Consider the following 16,000-nt stretch of genomic DNA (forward strand, 5'->3'; position numbering starts at 1 on the left):
TAGCTTGAATGTTCCCATCCCAGCATCCAATCACCCACATCCAGTGGCCCTGCTTCACATGGCGAAGACACATTCAGTGCCTTCTTCAGCTCCACCACCTTATCCATAGCCAGATGACGACCCAGGAGGATCTAGGCTACACAGCATCAAACAGGAACAGGGCCCCCAACATCTCCTCCCGCCTGCTAAAGCCAGCACACACACACGCGCGCACGCACACGCACTGTTGCCTCGCTTGCCTGCCTATGCAAGCTGCATTACCTGCCTGGCCCTCCGCAGCTGATCTCTGTTTTGCCACCGCGCCATTTCCCCTCATCCAGCCCCAGAACTCACAGCGAGCATGGTAGTGTCATTGGCCATGACCACCAGCTCCAACACCAGCTGCTTGCATCTGTCCCGCTGGCAATGAAGCGCTCGTTCCCACACTGCAGTATTAGTGACTGGAACTCCCTCCCCGCCGCTCTTCTGTCCCAGCCTCCCCCCAGAAAGGGAATGCAAGCATTCAAAACCAACGTTTATCGCCATCTGCGGAGCAAAACTAGCTCTGGGCAGTCGACTCGCTATGATGATGCTCTCGCGCGTCTATCCCTATCTATGCACCACAACTGGCTCGGACAATCGACTCGCCATGATCAGCCATGATGATGCTCCTCTCAGTCACAACCCATGTAATGTGTTAATAGTCTCACAGTTTCTCCCGCACACTCGCTGGTGTTAACCCTTCCTTTCTTTTCACTTTGCTGACTCGTACAGCTCTATCTTTTATTTTGGTGCGTGTTTTTGGTCGTGATGCCGAGACCTCAGGTCGGCAGAGCCATCAATGCCCCACCATCACTGTTGGGTCTCGGTGCAGCCCCTGCTCAATAGTTGTCACGTTCGTCCTAGTCTCAGTACCATTGTCTTCCTTTATTATTTTCGAGCTGGGAATGTGAACATAGTAAAGAACAAAACAAAAAACACACACACACTCACACACACACACACACACACACACACACACACAAACACACGTGTCACCTTTCTCTTTCTCACCACTGCAACATGGAACACCCCCCCCCCCCCCGGCTGTCATTTGTACTGTATCCAGCCAAAAATGTTTTATCGCTCTTGTCCGCACCCACTTTTCTATCACCCTTTATGAGCCCTCTGGTTTCATTCCACGTAAAGTAGCGATGTCATAGAGCACTATGTTATATTACTATCACCCCGCATCATTCTATCTTTTATTTTCATTTTCTCCTCAGCTTCTTCTTCATAAGCTATTGGCGGAGACTCCCTTGATTTAGGCTAAGGCCTGTGGAGAATCCATAAACACATAGACAATTAGTGCACATCTCTTAAGAGAGCATGTCTGAGAATACCAAAGTATGTGTGCAAGTGGATCTCTCCGATTTCGCTCAAAATTTGCAGGTAGGTTCCCTTTGGGGTGTGGATCGATTATGCAAAGCCCTTGAAAAAGTTTCTGAAGGGAACCTTGAAATTTGCATACCCCTCAAAAATGGCCGAAATATCACATTATTTATGGGTCTAGAAACGAGTCACGCCACAGCGTATACGAACAAGCTATGAACAAAACTCCATCAAGCCAACATTGCCTCACCTTAGAAGAGTTCCTGGAGCAGTACCGCTTAGCCACGCCAGCATCCCAGGAGACGAGGTCCATCACCCCCTGACCCCACAAATGATCGTCTTGAAAATAGCCAATTTACAAGCGCTGGCAAAACAGCCAGCTACGTCCTCAATTGGCCAGAACTATACACCGGCAGATAGTAGAACACCTCTTCTAGCGCTGAGGACATGTCCCCCATCTTCCTTTTGGGGTTTTCTTGAAATAAACGTTTTTGAATTTTTCCACTCGACCATGCTGAAATACGGCCAAAGTCATACCTGCGCAGGAAAGCTCGCTACTCCGCGACGTCTCCTCAGCAATTTCTACTCCAACACTACTCCCAAGGCCGCAGAACAAAGTGTAGTGTTGACTCTGACAAGGAAAAGCAGCGGTGATCACTTGTCACTCCAAACGACAAGCTTCTCCTTGCGCCACCAATAATTTTTTGTGCGACTGTTGCTGCAAAAGTGACTGAAGGCCTGAGCGCAGTTTTTGAATTTTATTGCAAGATGCACGGTGAGATCGCGTGCTCTGTGACGTAGGTTGACGCTTCCTGCATCACGTTACGCGGCCATCGATCGCGAATGTGCCTGGAACGCTACTCGGAACAGACCATGATGGCAGAGGTAAGATGAGCTTCATTTCCTGCTTGAACTGCTGAGAACCCCCACAAACTGTCCTAGGAGTGTTGCAATGGCAGCAAGCCGTTGGAATATGCCCCGTACAGCATGGAGAGTTATTCGTCTTTCACACTTACCTCCTGCAATCCCGAACATAGTCCAACAGTAAAAGTCCCTTGTTTTCATGTCGATGCTCGACAAAAGCGACTAGCTCGGTCCCTTTGTGTTGACTGGCACGCGAGCAGCACTGGCTGCACGCACTTGTCGCGTGAACTGGATGAGAGATTTCTTACGTCATAAAGAATGTGATTTCATCATCATTTCACTGGTCTTCGACCTACATGGTCAGGGAAAGTCCCGGTTCGTAGGCCTACAACACGGTCAGCGTGTTCTTGAGCGCCGTAACAACACAAGTGTGATCACTTCCAGACCAACGGGCGTTCAAGGCGAGTAACAAGCGCACTTGACAAAGGTGACTCTGAAATCGCGTGAGCCGTGGGCCACGCGACTTGGCATTCTTGCGTCACAAGGCACGTGATTTCACCGTGCATCTTGCAATAAAATTCAAAAACTGCGCTCAGGCCTTCAGTCACTTTTGCAGCAACAGTCGCACAAAAAATTATTGGTGGCGCAAGGAGAAGCTTGTCGTTTGGAGTGACAAGTGATCACCGCTGCTTTTCCTTGTCAGAGTCAACACTACACGTTGTTCTGCGGCCTTGGGAGTAGTGTTGGAGTAGAAATTGCTGAGGAGACGTCGCTGAGTGGCGAGCTTTCCTGCGCAGGTATGACTTTGGCCGTATTTCAGCATGGTCGAGTGGAAAAATTCAAAAAAGTTTATTTCAAGAAAACCCCAAAAGGAAGATGGGGGACATGTCCTCAGCGCTAGAAGAGGTGTTTTACTATCTGCCGGTGTATAGTTCTGGCCAATTGAGGACGTAGCTGGCTGTTTTGCCAGCGCTTGTAAATTGGCTATTTTCAAGACGATCATTTGTGGCGTCAGGGGGTGATGGACCTCGTCTTCTGGGATGCTGGCATGGCTAAGCGGTACTGCTCCAGGAACTCTTCTAAGGTGAGGCAATGTTGGCTTGATGGAGTTTTGTTCATAGCTTGTTCGTATACGCTGTGGCGTGACTCGTTTCTAGACCCATAAATAATGTGATATTTCGGCCATTTTTGAGGGGTATGCAAATTTCAAGGTTCCCTTCAGAAACTTTTTCAAGGGCTTTGCATAATCGATCCACACCCCAAAGGGAACCTACCTGCAAATTTTGAGCGAAATCGGAGAGATCCACTTGCACACATACTTTGGTATTCTCAGACATGCTCTCTTAACGGTGTTATGAAGCCCAAGGGAGTGTGGACTCATCACTAGCGATTTCCGAGGATGAGATCGCGCTTTAAAAAGAGAAAAACAAGAAAAACAAGAAGAAGGAAATGACACTGAATATGTGACTAACAAGCACAAGTTTGACTGCAATGCGACATGCGTGGACACTATTGGTTCATACACATGTACGTGTAATACTGGATATACGGGAAATGGACAAAACTACTCAGGTAGGCCGCAATACGCGTCAGCACTCAACAGCCACTGGGTTCTTGCACACCGGACCTCGTGCTTTTAACAGACAAGATTGCTCTGATAATACTCGCTATGGCAGGAGTTCGGTGAACAATTATACCGGCGCTTTTGTGCCTGCAGCACACTCATAGCAATGGTAATGTTGAAGCAAATCAAAGACCATCTTGCAAGCCTGGAGAGGAAGGGGATGTGCTAGAGTCATGCTCTTTGCCAGCAGCTAGGACAAGCATCATTATACTGTAGATATGTCCAGATAGGGTCCCTGCGAAACCGGGATGGTTGGTAGGTACAATGTGCAGAGATGGAGTGTCGGACGAGAAAGCAATCACTATGATCTAAGTGACGTGAATTTTATTTAACGAGATATGTCGAACAGCTCCCGATATCGCCTAATTCCATTCTCTGCCGCTAACAGTAATGCTTGCCGGCATTTAACATCACTCTGCATGTATGTATTTTGCTTGTCAGACGTTGATGAATGTGTATCTGGTAAATATCAATGTCACCGCAATGCTACATGCGTAGACACTATTGGTTCATACACATGTACATGTGATACTGGGTATACGGGAGATGGAAAAAACTGCTCAGGTAAGCCGCAATACGGGTTTCCACTCAACAGCCAGTTCAGTTCTTGCAAAGCAGTCCTCATGCTTCCAACTGACACGACTGTTCATTATACTATCGACAGCAGGAGTTCGGTGAAAAATAATACCGGTGCTTTTGCGTCTGCAGCACACTCAAAGCAATGGCAGTATTGAAGCAAATCAAAGACCATCTTGCAAGCCTGGAGAGGAAGGGGATGTACTAGAGTCATGCTCTTTGCCAGCAGCTAGGACAAGCAGCATTATGCTGTAGATATATCCAGATAGGGTCCTTCTAACACACCTCCGGTGGCCAAACCAACAGCCTTCCAACTTCATGTCCAACAATCAAGGACATCTGAAAGTTGTAGTTTTTGTACCCCTCTGAGGTGTGATTTTTGGCCTGCTCGGCAAGGTAAAAGTAAGCTTTCTACCAAAACAACTGAAGGAAATCGTTGTTTGATCCTTTGGTGTAATCTTTGTAGCTTGTCGAAGCTAGTTGCTGTTTGGAGCAGAAAGGCTGAAATTGACTATTTTCTGCATGTAATCATGCATGTACTCATGTAATCAGGCATGCAGTCTCTCCCGCAGTTTCCTCATTTGAAAACTAGCCTTAAGGTGGCTTAAGCCCAAATAGGAAAATACCCAAATCAAAGGTTGGGTTTTTACCCAAATCGGAAAATATTCGGCCAAATCGATTTTGTTCAAAAATGCACAGGTCTTTAATACCACCAGAGTATTGTCCTGTAGTAATAGAATATTGTCAGTCCCCAAACATGGGAAGGATTGAAACAATTCTTCATGGCTAAAACCCGATTTGAAATTTCTGGTATTTTGGATCTTTTTAAGCTGATGTGTGCACTGGATCAAAACATTATAGTCAAACATAATGGCCGAATATAATTCATTCAAATTTTGCAGAGGTATACCCAGATAGTGATGAGAAGAGTCAGCCAAGTGATAGTCCCCTGCAGCTACCAGAAGCATACTTTCAAGTACTATCAATTTGTCTATTTTTGGCAAAAATTCACTTATTACAGCTATCAAGAAAATTGAAACTGCTTTATGGATTTCCTTTAAATTAAATTTTGGTAAATATGTTCCAGTGTTTGATGAAAAAGTGCCTGCCGGGCCTCATGTTTCTGTTACGACCAGAACAAACCTTTTGATTCGATTATAAAAGCTATTCTTGTCAAAGCCACTAACGAAAAAGAAGGAACAAATTGTCACGGAGGGGGGGGGGAGGGAGGTTCGGACCCGCCAGGGGCAAAGGTCATAATACTTCTACTCATAACCTGACGCAGAGGGATGCTCAAAGGACTAGTTAGCGATTTAGGTACGAGCCACCTTAAAATTACTGGTGTGGTGGTGCATTGTGCAACATTTTCATTTCGTTTTCACCCAATTTTCAGATGCTGACGAATGTAGCAGTGATACACATGGTTGTGATGGTAACGCTACATGTACAAACTCAGTGGGAGCATACAGATGTGCATGTAACACTGGCTATGACGGAAATGGCACACACTGCACCAGTAAGTGACTATGGCTTAGCATGTAGCTTGAATGTTCCCATCCCAGCATCCAATCACCCACATCCAGTGACCCAGCCTCGTATGACGAAGACACATTCAATGTCTTCTTCAACTTCACCACCTTATTCATAGCCAGAAGATGACCGTGGAGGACCTAGGCTACACAGTATCAATGTCATAGAGCACTTTGTTAAATTACTACCTCTCGGCATTATTCGGTCTTTTAAATTTTTTCTCTCCACAGCTTCTTCTTCTTCATAAGCTGTTGACGGAGACTCCCTTGATTTAGGCTAAGGCCTGTGGAGAATCCATAAATACAAATACAATCAGTGCACATTCTTAAGTGTTATGAAGCCCAAGGGAGAGTGGAGTCATCACTAGCGATTTCCGAGGATGAGATCACTCTTAAAAAAGAGAAAAAAAAACTGAGAAAAAAGAAGAAGACAATCGTAGTGAATGTGTGACAAAGAAGCACCAGTGTGACGGGAATGCTACGGAAATGCTACTTGAATGCGGGAATGCTACATGCTACACGGGAATGCTACATGCGTAGAGACTATTGGTTCATAGACATGCATGTGTAATACTGGGTATCCGGGAGATGGAAAAAAAACTGCTCAGGTAGGCCGCAATACGCGTCGGCACTCGACATGATTGTTCTGATAATACTAGCTACAGCAACAGTCCGGTGAAAAACGATACCGGTGCTTTCGTCCGTGAAAGGGCACTCAAAGCAATGGCAATATTGAAGCAAATCAAAGACCATCTTGAAAGCCTGGAGAGGAAGGGGATGTACTAGATTCATGCTCTTTGCCAGCAGCTAGGACAAGCAGCATTATACTGTAGATATGTCCAGATAGGGTCCCTGCGAAATCGGGATGGTTGGTAGGTACAATGTGCAGAGATGGAGTGTCGGACGAGAAAGCAATCACTATGATCAAAGTGACGTGAATTTCATTTCAACGAGATATTTCGAACAGCTCCCGATATCACCTAATTCCATTCTCTGCCGCTAACAGTAATGCTTGCAGGCATTTAACATCACTCTGCATGTATGTATTTTGCTTGTCAGACGTTGATGAATGTGTATCTGGTAAATATCAATGCCACCGCAATGCTACATGCGTAGACACTATTGGTTCATACACATGTACGTGTGATAGTGGGTATACGGGAGATGGAAAAAACTGCTCAGGTAAGCCGCAATGCGCCTTTCCAGTCAAATGTTGTAGTTTTCTTGTTAGGCATCTGAGTGTTGATTTCAGTAGTCAAGCCAAGCCAAATAGGGTGGTTGGGCTTTCTTTTCAGGGTTGGTGGCTACCCATACTAACAAACTCATTCGGTTTGGAGCGCAAAAATCGGAACTCCGCATGATGCTTCTCGAAATTGGCCTTGTAGATTATCTTCATTTCCTCAAGAAGTAGAGCCAGCTATGTGGTTCATATGCTAAACATTAGATATTTGACATTGAATCAGTGTGAAGTACCCCGTGGAGCACGGTTTACTGAATCTAATGTTGGCTGATGTGTGCAATGGATCAAAACATTATAGTCAATCATAATGGCCCGACATAATTCATTCAAATTTTGCAGACGTATACCTAGATAGTGATGCCAAGTTATAGCCCCCTGCAGCTACCAGGAACACACTTTGTCAAGTACTACCACTTTGTAGATTTTTTTCGTAAATTTAATTATTTATGCCAAGAAAATTGAAAATGCTTTATTGACTTTCCGTAAATTTGGTAAATATGTTCCGGTGATTGATGACAAAGTGCCTGCCAGGTTTCATGTTTCTGTTACGACCAGAACAAACCTTTTGATTCGATTATAAAAGCTATTCTTGTCAAAACCAGTAACGAAAAAGAAGGAAAGAATTGTCACCGGGGAGGTTCGAACCTGCGCGGGGGAAAAAGGTTATAATATTTCTACTCAAACCTGCCCAGAAGGATGCTGAAAGGACTAGTTGTTGATTTAGGTACACGTCCCCTTAAAATTACTGGTGTGGTGGTGCATTATGCAACATTTTCATTTCGTTTTCACCCAATTTTCAGATGCTGACGAATGTAGCAGTGATACACATGGTTGTGATGGTAACGCTACATGTACAAACTCAGTGGGAGCATACAGATGTGCATGTAACACTGGCTATGACGGAAATGGCACACACTGCACCAGTAAGTGACTATGGCTTAGCATGTAGCTTGAATGTTCCCACCCCACATCCAATCACCCACATCCAGTGGCCCTGCCTCGTATGACGAAGACACGTTCAGTGCCTTCTTCAGCTCCACCATTATTATCCATAGCCAGATGACGACTCTGGAGGACCTAGGCTACACAGTGTCAAACAGCGCAAGGCGCCCCCAACATCTCCTCCCGCCTGCTAGAGCCAGCACACATACACCCGTGCCACTTTTCTTTTTGTCACCACTGCCACATGGAACTCCCTCCCCGCTACCATTCATTCTGATGAAGCCCAAAATGTTTCATCGCTCTTGTTTGCACCCACTTTGCTATTACCCGTTATGAGCCCTCTGGTTTCATTCCACGTAAAGTAGCGATGTCATAGAGCACTATGTTATATTACTACCACCCCGCATCATTCTATCTTTTATTTTTATTTTCTCCTCAGCTTCTTCTTCATAAGCTATTGGCGGAGACTCCCTTGATTTAGGCTAAGGGAGAATCCCAAACACACATAGACAATTAGTGCACATCTTTTAACGATGTTATGAAGCCCAAGGGAGTATGGACTCATCACTAGTGATTTCCGAGGATGAGATCGCGCTTTAAAAAGAGAAAAAAAAGAAAAACAAGAAGAAGGAAATGACACTGTACATGTGACTAATAAGCAGCAGTTTTACGGGAATGCTACAAATGTAGACACTATTGGTTCATACACATGTATGTGTAATACTGGATATACGGGAAATGGACAAAAAAACTGCTCGGGTAAGCAGCAATACGCGTTTCCACTCAACAGCCACCGTGTTCTTGCACAGCAGACCTCGTACATCCAACGGGCACGATTGTTTTGATAATACTAGCGGCAGCAGGAGTCCGGTGAAAATGATACCGGTGATTTTGTGCCTGCAGCACACTCAAAGCAATGGCAATATTGAAGCGAATCAAAGACCATCTTGCAAGCCTGGAGTGGAAGGGGATGTACTAGGGTCATGCTCTTTGCCAGCAGCTAGGACAAGCAGCATTATACTGTAGATATGTCCAGATTGTGTCCCTATGAAATTGGGATGGTAGCCTGGGATGACATGCACCGATGGCGTGTCAGATGAGTAAGCAATCACTATGAAATAAGTACCGTGATTTTCATTTCGACGGGAGATTTCGAACAGCTCCCGATTTTGCCTGGTTTCGCTCTCTGCCGCTAACAGTAATGCTTGCAGGCATTTAACATCACTCTGCATGTATGTATTTTTCTTGTCAGACGTTGATGAATGTGTATCTGGTAAATATCAATGCCACCGCAATGCTACATGTGTAGACTCTATTGGTTCATACACATGTACGTGCGATACTGGGTATACGGGAGATGGAAAAAACTGCTCAGGTAAGCCGCAATACGCGTCGGCACTCAACAGCCACCGTGTTCTTGCACAGCGGACCTCGTGCTTCCAACAGACACGATTGTTCTGATAATATTAGCGACAGCGAGGGGATGCACTAGAGTCATGTTCTTTGCCAGCAGCTAGCGCAAGCAGCATTATGCTCTAGATATGTAAAGGTAGGGTCCTTCTAACACACCTCCAGTGCGCAAACCAACAACCTTGGTAGTTTCATGGTTACTTAGGACTGAAGAGGGGAAGGTGAGCTTGTGTTAGAGCTAGGTCTCAGGTCGCTGAATGTCTCAGTAGCTTGTCAGTTGTGAGCCCTATTATCCCATTTTCTGACTGTTTATCATCTTGTTACTGTCGTAGAATGATAGTTGCCGCATAACCCATTCTCATGTGTTTCTTCTCTCCTTTTTTACATTCTAAGTACAAATTGTACCTGTACAGTTTGCAGTCTGCTTGTGACAACTCCAAGCTTACAGCCTTGGAGATAGTGTCCTCGGGAATTCAGGCCTACAATCAGCTGATTTGGGTGTTCTTTATTGTATCCACTGTGGTTGCAGAACACTCGCAACGTTCGACTTTCTAGCGTAGTCAGGCAATGATACCGAACCACATTCGTCAGGCGGCTCTTTCTTGCTGGCGAAATTTGTGGCGTTCGAAGGTGGTATTCACCGCCGGCCTGAAATGTGCTTTTACAGCGACTCATGGTCAGCGCCTCGTAGGTGTCTTGGCCACTCTGAGGAGCGATGACCAGCCCTTTCACAAATATCCGGATGTTGAGACCTGCCAAGTTCAGGAACAACGTTTTTTGCTCTTCGTGATTGGTCACACCACAGATCGACAAATAATGGTTCATACCTTCCAAGCAAAGCTCAAAGGCGGAACTAACATCCCCTGAATAGTCAGGGATAAAATCCTTGGGCGCTCTGCCCTTAGTTGTAATGTACTGCTGTTCACTGCGCCAATGTGTTGCATGCACGACTCGCACACATACAAGAACCAACACACCATTACTAGATCGTCCTGACAAGAAGCATTGCAAATGTGCAGCCTGCACAGTATGTAGGTTACCCCACTGCTATATGCCCGCAGTACTCCTTTTTCCATTATGCCAGTGTGTTTATAAGCATACTGTCGGGTAACTATGTATCGATTTTTTTGCCTGTCAGATTCTGATGAATGTGTATCTGGCAAACATCAATGCCACAGCAAAGCTACATGCACAAACACATTCGGTTCATACGCATGTAGGTGTAAAACTGGGTATATGGGAAATGGAACATTCTGCTCGGGTAAGTTGCTACTGTCAGATCATATTCTCACGTCAAGTAAAGTGCATGTGTAGCGGGCCGCAGTCTCTCGGAGGCAAAACACACACACACACAGGTCTCAGTGAACACACTGTTGTTTATTATTACTGAGCTGCAATAAGGACTGGAATGAAGGTTGAACTCGCTAACTCTAACTCTAAATGAATTGTGACAGTAGTTTTAATAGGTTCAGACTCCGTACGCTAACGGACCGGGAATACGCTATATTGGAAACTGGATCGGTACGTGTAGCATACGTTAACGACTATGCCCAGGGGATATGCTGCATTCGGAAAATTGATCAGTACGCGCAGCCGAATTAAAAATAGAAGAAAAAAGTAAATTATTTTGTCCGTTCCCGAAGGGAACTCACGACCGCCGCTAACACCATGTAAACCGGGCGCAGTGAGTGTTTATTTATTCAACATCTTAGTGGCCATGAAAGGAATGCATGGCAGGCTGAATGGATGAATGGAGTAAAGTGGTGGCCTCCACTTTGGCAGCAGTCCCTGCGAGCAAAATGCAGTGGTTGTAACAAGCATGCCAATTACCAAAGTGATTGTAACTGTGTGAGCTACCAGTGAGCCACCACTACACATGCTCGACTCACACGCACGCACGCATGCACGCACGCACGCACGCACGCACGCCCACCCACCCACCCACACACACACACACACACACACACACACACACACACACACACACACACGCACACACACACACACACACACACACACACACACACACACAAGAACCAACACGCCATTACTAGATCGTCCCGACGAGAAGCATTTCAAATGTGGAGCATGCGCAGTGTGTAGGTTACATTTCCCCAACATGCGCGCATAAATCCTTTTCTCTATGCCAGTGTGTTTATAAGCATACCATTGGGTAACTATGCATGTATTTGTTTTTGCATGTCAGACTCTGATGAATGTGTATCTGGCAAACATCAATGCCACAGCAAAGCTAAATGCACAAACACGGTTGGTTCATACACATGTATGTGTAACGCTAGTATTGGGTATATAGGGAATGGAACATTCTGCTCATGTAAGTCGCTACTGTAGGATCCCATATTCTCACGTCGAGTAAAGTTAAGTCTTGATGGTTAGCGAGGTGAAATATGAACGGATTCTGCCTGTCATAACTCGTAAATGACTGTACAATCGCATTGCTTTGCATAAAAAGACATCAAGATGTGATGCATTTCCCTGCTGGCGTATTGCAGTACAATGTACTTACTAGACTAACTTCTCCATTGTTACACAGAGCCTGTGAGCCTTAACCTGCAATAGTGCTCAAATACCCGGAATGGGCAGAGCGTAGTACGCGAGAGGTACACAAAAGGAAGTAAATCGGGCTGTTTTGTTGTAACTCAGAGTTTCATGGCAAAAACCAATCATCAGACATTAGAAAACATTTTTTTTCTAATCTCCTTATGTTGTCTGATGATTGGTTTTTGCCATGCAACTCTGAGTTACAACAAAACAGCCCTATTTACTCCCTTTTGTGTACCTCTTGTCCATTGTTAAAAAGTTGAAGCTTGAACTTCATATCCACTTTGTTGATGGGGTACTTACCCTGCACCTGCAACCCAGTACTCCTGTTATTTATGAGAGTGTGTTTATAAGCATACTGTTGGGTATCTATGTATGTATTGGTTTGGCTGTCAGACAATGATGAATGTGTATCTGGCATACATCAATGCCACAGCAAAGCTACATGCATAGACACAATTGGTTCATACAAATGCAGGTGTAAAACTGGGTATGCAGGGAATGGATCATTCTGCTCAGGTAAGTTCCTATTGTAAGATCACATATTGTCCAGTCAAGAAAAGTTAACTCTTGTTGGTTTGAGAGGTGAAATATGAACGGATTCTGGCTGTCAAAACCCGTAAATGACTGTACAATCGCATTGCTTTGCACAAAAAGACATCAAAATGTGATTCATTCTCACTATTGCCATATTGCAGTACATGTACTGTCTAGACTAGTAGTCTTACTTTTCCATTGGGTGGGGAGTCCCCGGTAGTACACTATGCACTAAACTTGCCTGTGACCTGGGAGACTGTGGGTTCAAGCCCCGCAGTCGGCAAATCTGACTGCAAAATCCCCAGGATGCAGCTCACCAGATAAAGGTCCGGGTCCTCTTCACTCAGTAGAATTGAACCGAGGGTGCCGTAACTGTTGGTGCCAAAAGCCGGGCTCATGCCCCTATATTGGAATGAAGATTGTAAAAGCGCTCGTTAGTGGTCACAATGTAACATTCGAGATGTGGTTCAAGCGTTTTCTTGTGGCAATCATCAGCAATCAGTCACCACAATGGGGTATAGTTGAAAAAGGAATCAGAATATTAGACAGTAGTCAAGACAGGTCAACAACATCACAGAAGACCTCAGGCCTCTGAATGTGCCGATTCAGGAATGCCTCGACCTCGTCACCAATGTTGAGTCCGAAGAAGGACGACTGACGACATCTTCTCCAGACATTACAACGGACAACGGGAACAAGTTATTGGGAAGGACATTTATTATAGACAACGAGACAAGAGACCAAGACGAACAAACGACTATGTTGAAGAGTGAGAAAAAGATTATGGAAGAGAGCGAGAGCTTTGAAGAGAGCGAGTTGAAGAGAGAGAGAGCTCGACTGAAATACTACGCAATATAAAGGGACTGGGTAGATATGGCAAACACGGGCACGCAAGTAGCTACCCAGGCCAACGGAACGAAAGGTGAGTATGACCTAGTAAGGGTGCATGCAGGCCGGCTAGAAGAGGGACGGGGGGGGAGTTACCTAATACCAACCAGCAACTCTGGTTAATGATTATTGACAGATGCATGAACCCCATAATTATGACTCGTTTATGCGGGCAATATGCGACCTGTTCCTATTATAATGACTAAGTCAGTGAGAAACAGTTTGTGCAACGATTGCCGGAAACGAGCCATGGCTACACATGCCGATTGAATTTTAGGTTTTTTTTTGGGGGGGGGGCTAGACTTGGCCTTGTGACCTCAAGGGCCACACATGTCAGCATATGGATGATTTCGAAAGGATGTTACTTGAAAACAACGTCCAAATCAACGAGCAATGTCGCTTGTTGTTACTAGGAGCTGGCAATTGGTGCACCTACGAGAAAAAGTCCGCACCAATTGCCAAACCAGACTGTCAACAGTAATGCAGGTCATTCTCGGACCTGTTACATGGGTGTGTTTTTGGTGTGCATCAATTTACCCCTCCTCAGATGTTAATGAATGTGCAGGTGAAGTGTTTAGATGTGACCTTAATGCTGTGTGTAAGAACTCTGTAGGCTCTTACACATGTCACTGTAGCGCCGGATATGAAGGAAATGGAACATTCTGCTCCAGTAAGTTTCAGTAGCGTTGATGCCACCCGAATGGTTCTATGCGAACATACCGTCAGTACCCATCGCTCAATAAGAATCACACTCATACCTCGGTTATCCAAACACCGAAGTTACGTCCGCTGCGGTCTACTGGGCACCCGTTGGCCGAGTTTCAGTGAAAATATTACCACTCTTTCCGTCTCGTTTTGTGTAGATAGCCATGCCATATTATGCCATTATCTATGGCCTTTCCTTATCAAAATGCATATGATTCGAAGTTACTGGCATGTAGACATTACGGGCAGCGCCCGGTCCCGGACCGCCCGGAGAAACGAGGCATGATTGTAGCGCCAATACTGAATCCAGTTTCGTATAATAGATTCTTGGCAGGGGCGTAGGAGGGCAGTTTATTCTGGTACGGTCAGCCGTCTGAAGTAAGAGCTACTCATGGGGAGGGGTGGCAGAGCCGAAATATTTGGAAAATTTAGGGCCCAACACAGTGGATTTTCTTGATTCACTGGGTACCTGGGAAACAGAGTGGTGGGGTCAATACCGTAGTGACCATAGCGTGTCCGCCGCCCCTGCTTGATTGGAGGGAAGCCAATCAGTGCACGAAGCACAGAAGCCGTAATTGCACATACTGTACCAGAAGAAATATTCGTTTGGAATTTATTTTCATCTTTTTCGTCCAAGGACCTTTTGGACTAAAGTAAATGCCGGACTAATGTCGCTTCGTCCAGCTTTTCCATACCATTATTTTTCAAATCGATGTCGATGTCATGGGGATCAGTGATATCTGCATCCTTTATCGCAGTTTGCTGTGCACAATTGATCCACTGCTACTCAAAAATCACCGTGACTCGTAGACACCTGGTATACAACAGGCTAGCCATGCTTAGTTTGCGCTGTCAAGTGACATGAATGCAGTGCAGTGTACGTGGTACATGACTGTACTCTCAATCTCCGTGCAAATTCTTGATGCAAGTAGACGGGTGTCCTGTAGATGTGAGCAGGGCATGTACACAGACATGGCTATTGTGCTAATCAAAAAACAAAGATTGCTACACACTTGAGATTTGTAAAGCAAAAACTGCTAAAAACTGCTATGCAATAATAGCAGTAGATTCATCCCTGTCCTTGCAGCTAAAACTGTTTTGGAGGGTGACTTTATCTTTGAAATAATTCTAGCACAATAATTACTGGCGAAGTGCAATCCAATTTTAATAAGGCATTGTGGCTCTCACATCAGCAACATGATGCAAAGAGAAGAACAATGGCCAGGCTTGGGCACAAGACAGTACTTGTACCGATTTTATTTATTTACCAAAGTATCTCATAGCACAGTGAGAACACCGGCCAATACAAAGAGAGAGGGTGTTAGCCAACCATGGCAAGGAAGGGAGAAGGGGAGAAGAAGAAAAAGGAACCGGCATGGATAAGCAGTGATTAAGAAATTAAATTTTATTCTCTATCCGTAAGAGTGCATGCATGAGCTAGCAGTCTGAGTACACCCTGAACCGACCACATACATGTGCAGTGTGCCACTGACATGCACCCGTATCGGCTCGTCTAAAAAGTCACGCTTCTCGTAGTGACTCGGTTAGTCCGAGTGTCCGGCAGCTCCAGCAATGCCTCCGCGCTTATGGATTGAAGCGCAGATGCATCTCCCAAAGCACTGTTGCACCTCCAAAGGCTTCCAAAGCACAAATGCTTATCTTTCATCGTCTACATTACTACGCAGTTCATGCGCAATACCTTTGCTCACAAGTATGGTGGCAGATCATTCACCTTTCCCTCCACTTCCTTATGTGTGCTTCTTTATTTCAACT

General features: G+C 45.3%; 1 protein-coding gene across 1 annotated transcript; it reads left to right on the top strand.

The window, feature by feature from the left end:
* Positions 1 to 4,086: 4,086 nt before the first annotated feature.
* LOC135830625 (fibulin-1-like) lies at positions 4,087 to 14,192 on the top strand (the record flags this gene model as incomplete). Its single annotated transcript, XM_065342860.1, has 10 exons — positions 4,087 to 4,093; positions 4,280 to 4,402; positions 5,808 to 5,930; positions 7,003 to 7,125; positions 7,984 to 8,106; positions 9,378 to 9,500; positions 10,674 to 10,796; positions 11,742 to 11,870; positions 12,494 to 12,616; positions 14,070 to 14,192. Coding segments are annotated over exons 1-10 (1,120 nt in total), but the record flags the coding sequence as incomplete, so codon positions are not given.
* Positions 14,193 to 16,000: the final 1,808 nt, after the last annotated feature.

This window comes from Sycon ciliatum, unplaced genomic scaffold (genome assembly GCF_964019385.1).
Source record: "Sycon ciliatum unplaced genomic scaffold, ocSycCili1.1 SCAFFOLD_2276, whole genome shotgun sequence".
Classification (NCBI taxonomy): domain Eukaryota; kingdom Metazoa; phylum Porifera; class Calcarea; order Leucosolenida; family Sycettidae; genus Sycon; species Sycon ciliatum.